Source organism: Hipposideros armiger, unplaced genomic scaffold (genome assembly GCF_001890085.2).
Source record: "Hipposideros armiger isolate ML-2016 unplaced genomic scaffold, ASM189008v1 scaffold_24, whole genome shotgun sequence".
NCBI lineage: Eukaryota > Metazoa > Chordata > Mammalia > Chiroptera > Hipposideridae > Hipposideros > Hipposideros armiger.
In genome coordinates, this window is record NW_017731374.1 from 5,958,206 (window position 1) to 5,959,308 (window position 1,103).

Here is a 1,103-nt window from a genome sequence, read left to right on the forward strand (position 1 = left end):
AAAAAATCATAACTTAACCAGTCTCTTAATAATAGACACTTTGTTGTTCCCAGTTTTTTACTATTACAATGTGGCAAAGAGAGGAAACTATATATACCTACTAATATATAGACATCTCTACATACTTATGTGAATATATTGATAGGATAAATTTGTAGCCATGGGATTATTACATCAAAAGGGAAGCAAAGTGGGTAGGAATCACTATTTTAAGAATAAAATTAAAAAGTTAGTGTAGAGAAGTGATTTGCTCAGTCAAGACCTCACCTAAATTCTGAATAGAGAGCCAGGAAGGCCATAAACCTTCATCTTTAGATTCCAAAGCTGTTGCTCTTTCCAACTCTATCATTTCTACTTAAAAAAAAAAAAAGTCTTTACAATTTGCTTTTCAAACATACTTATTCAGTTCACTTAACTAGCAAAGAGGGCTCATCAAACACAACACAGCACAATTTTACTCACTCGCCTAATCTCCACCTCAAACACCAGGATTGAATCCGTTGACTGAGTCCATCCTATTACCCCTTCAGAGCCAGCAGCGCAGGCTGGAGGGATGATAAGCAGCCGCTTCTCTCCTTTTCTCATGCCCAGCATTCCATCCTCCCAGCCCTTTAGGAATCAGAGAAGGGGAAAAGCTCATCAGATACAAACCTCTTCATAAGAAAAAGTGACGTACAGGATCATTGGGTTTCACTCATCTACACTTTCAGGTCTGGACTTCTGGAGCGAGCTCAAGTTCAACTATCATCTCTCCCCCACATTGGTTGTAAGAATATATAGAATCTGCTTCTAAATTCATTTGTAAAAGCCAGCATATCCAGAGATGGATGAAATATATTTATCTTAGATGATGAGAGAAACTGGGAGGAACAGAATAATGTCATTAAAAGAGAAATAAAAGCTATCCTTTATTAAGCACACTCTGGCAAGTGCCTTACTTGCATTGTGTTGTTTAATCCCCAAAATAACCTCATAAGGTTAGTAGTATTATCCCCATTTTACGTATGAGAAAACTGAGGCTTAGGGAAGTTAAGTAACTAGCCCAAGCTCAGACAGTAAGCTGTTAAGCCAAAATTCAATACCAGATCTGTCTAGCTTCAAGG

General features: G+C 37.5%; 1 protein-coding gene across 1 annotated transcript in view; it reads right to left on the reverse strand.

Moving 5' to 3' along the window:
- FKBP15 (FKBP prolyl isomerase family member 15) overlaps positions 1-1,103 on the reverse strand; it is a 65,094-nt gene that overhangs the window by 50,715 nt on the left and 13,276 nt on the right. The window contains exon 4 of the mRNA XM_019635796.1: positions 463-609. Within this exon, the coding sequence (XP_019491341.1) occupies positions 463-609 (147 nt within the window). The remainder of the gene's footprint in view (positions 1-462; positions 610-1,103) is intronic.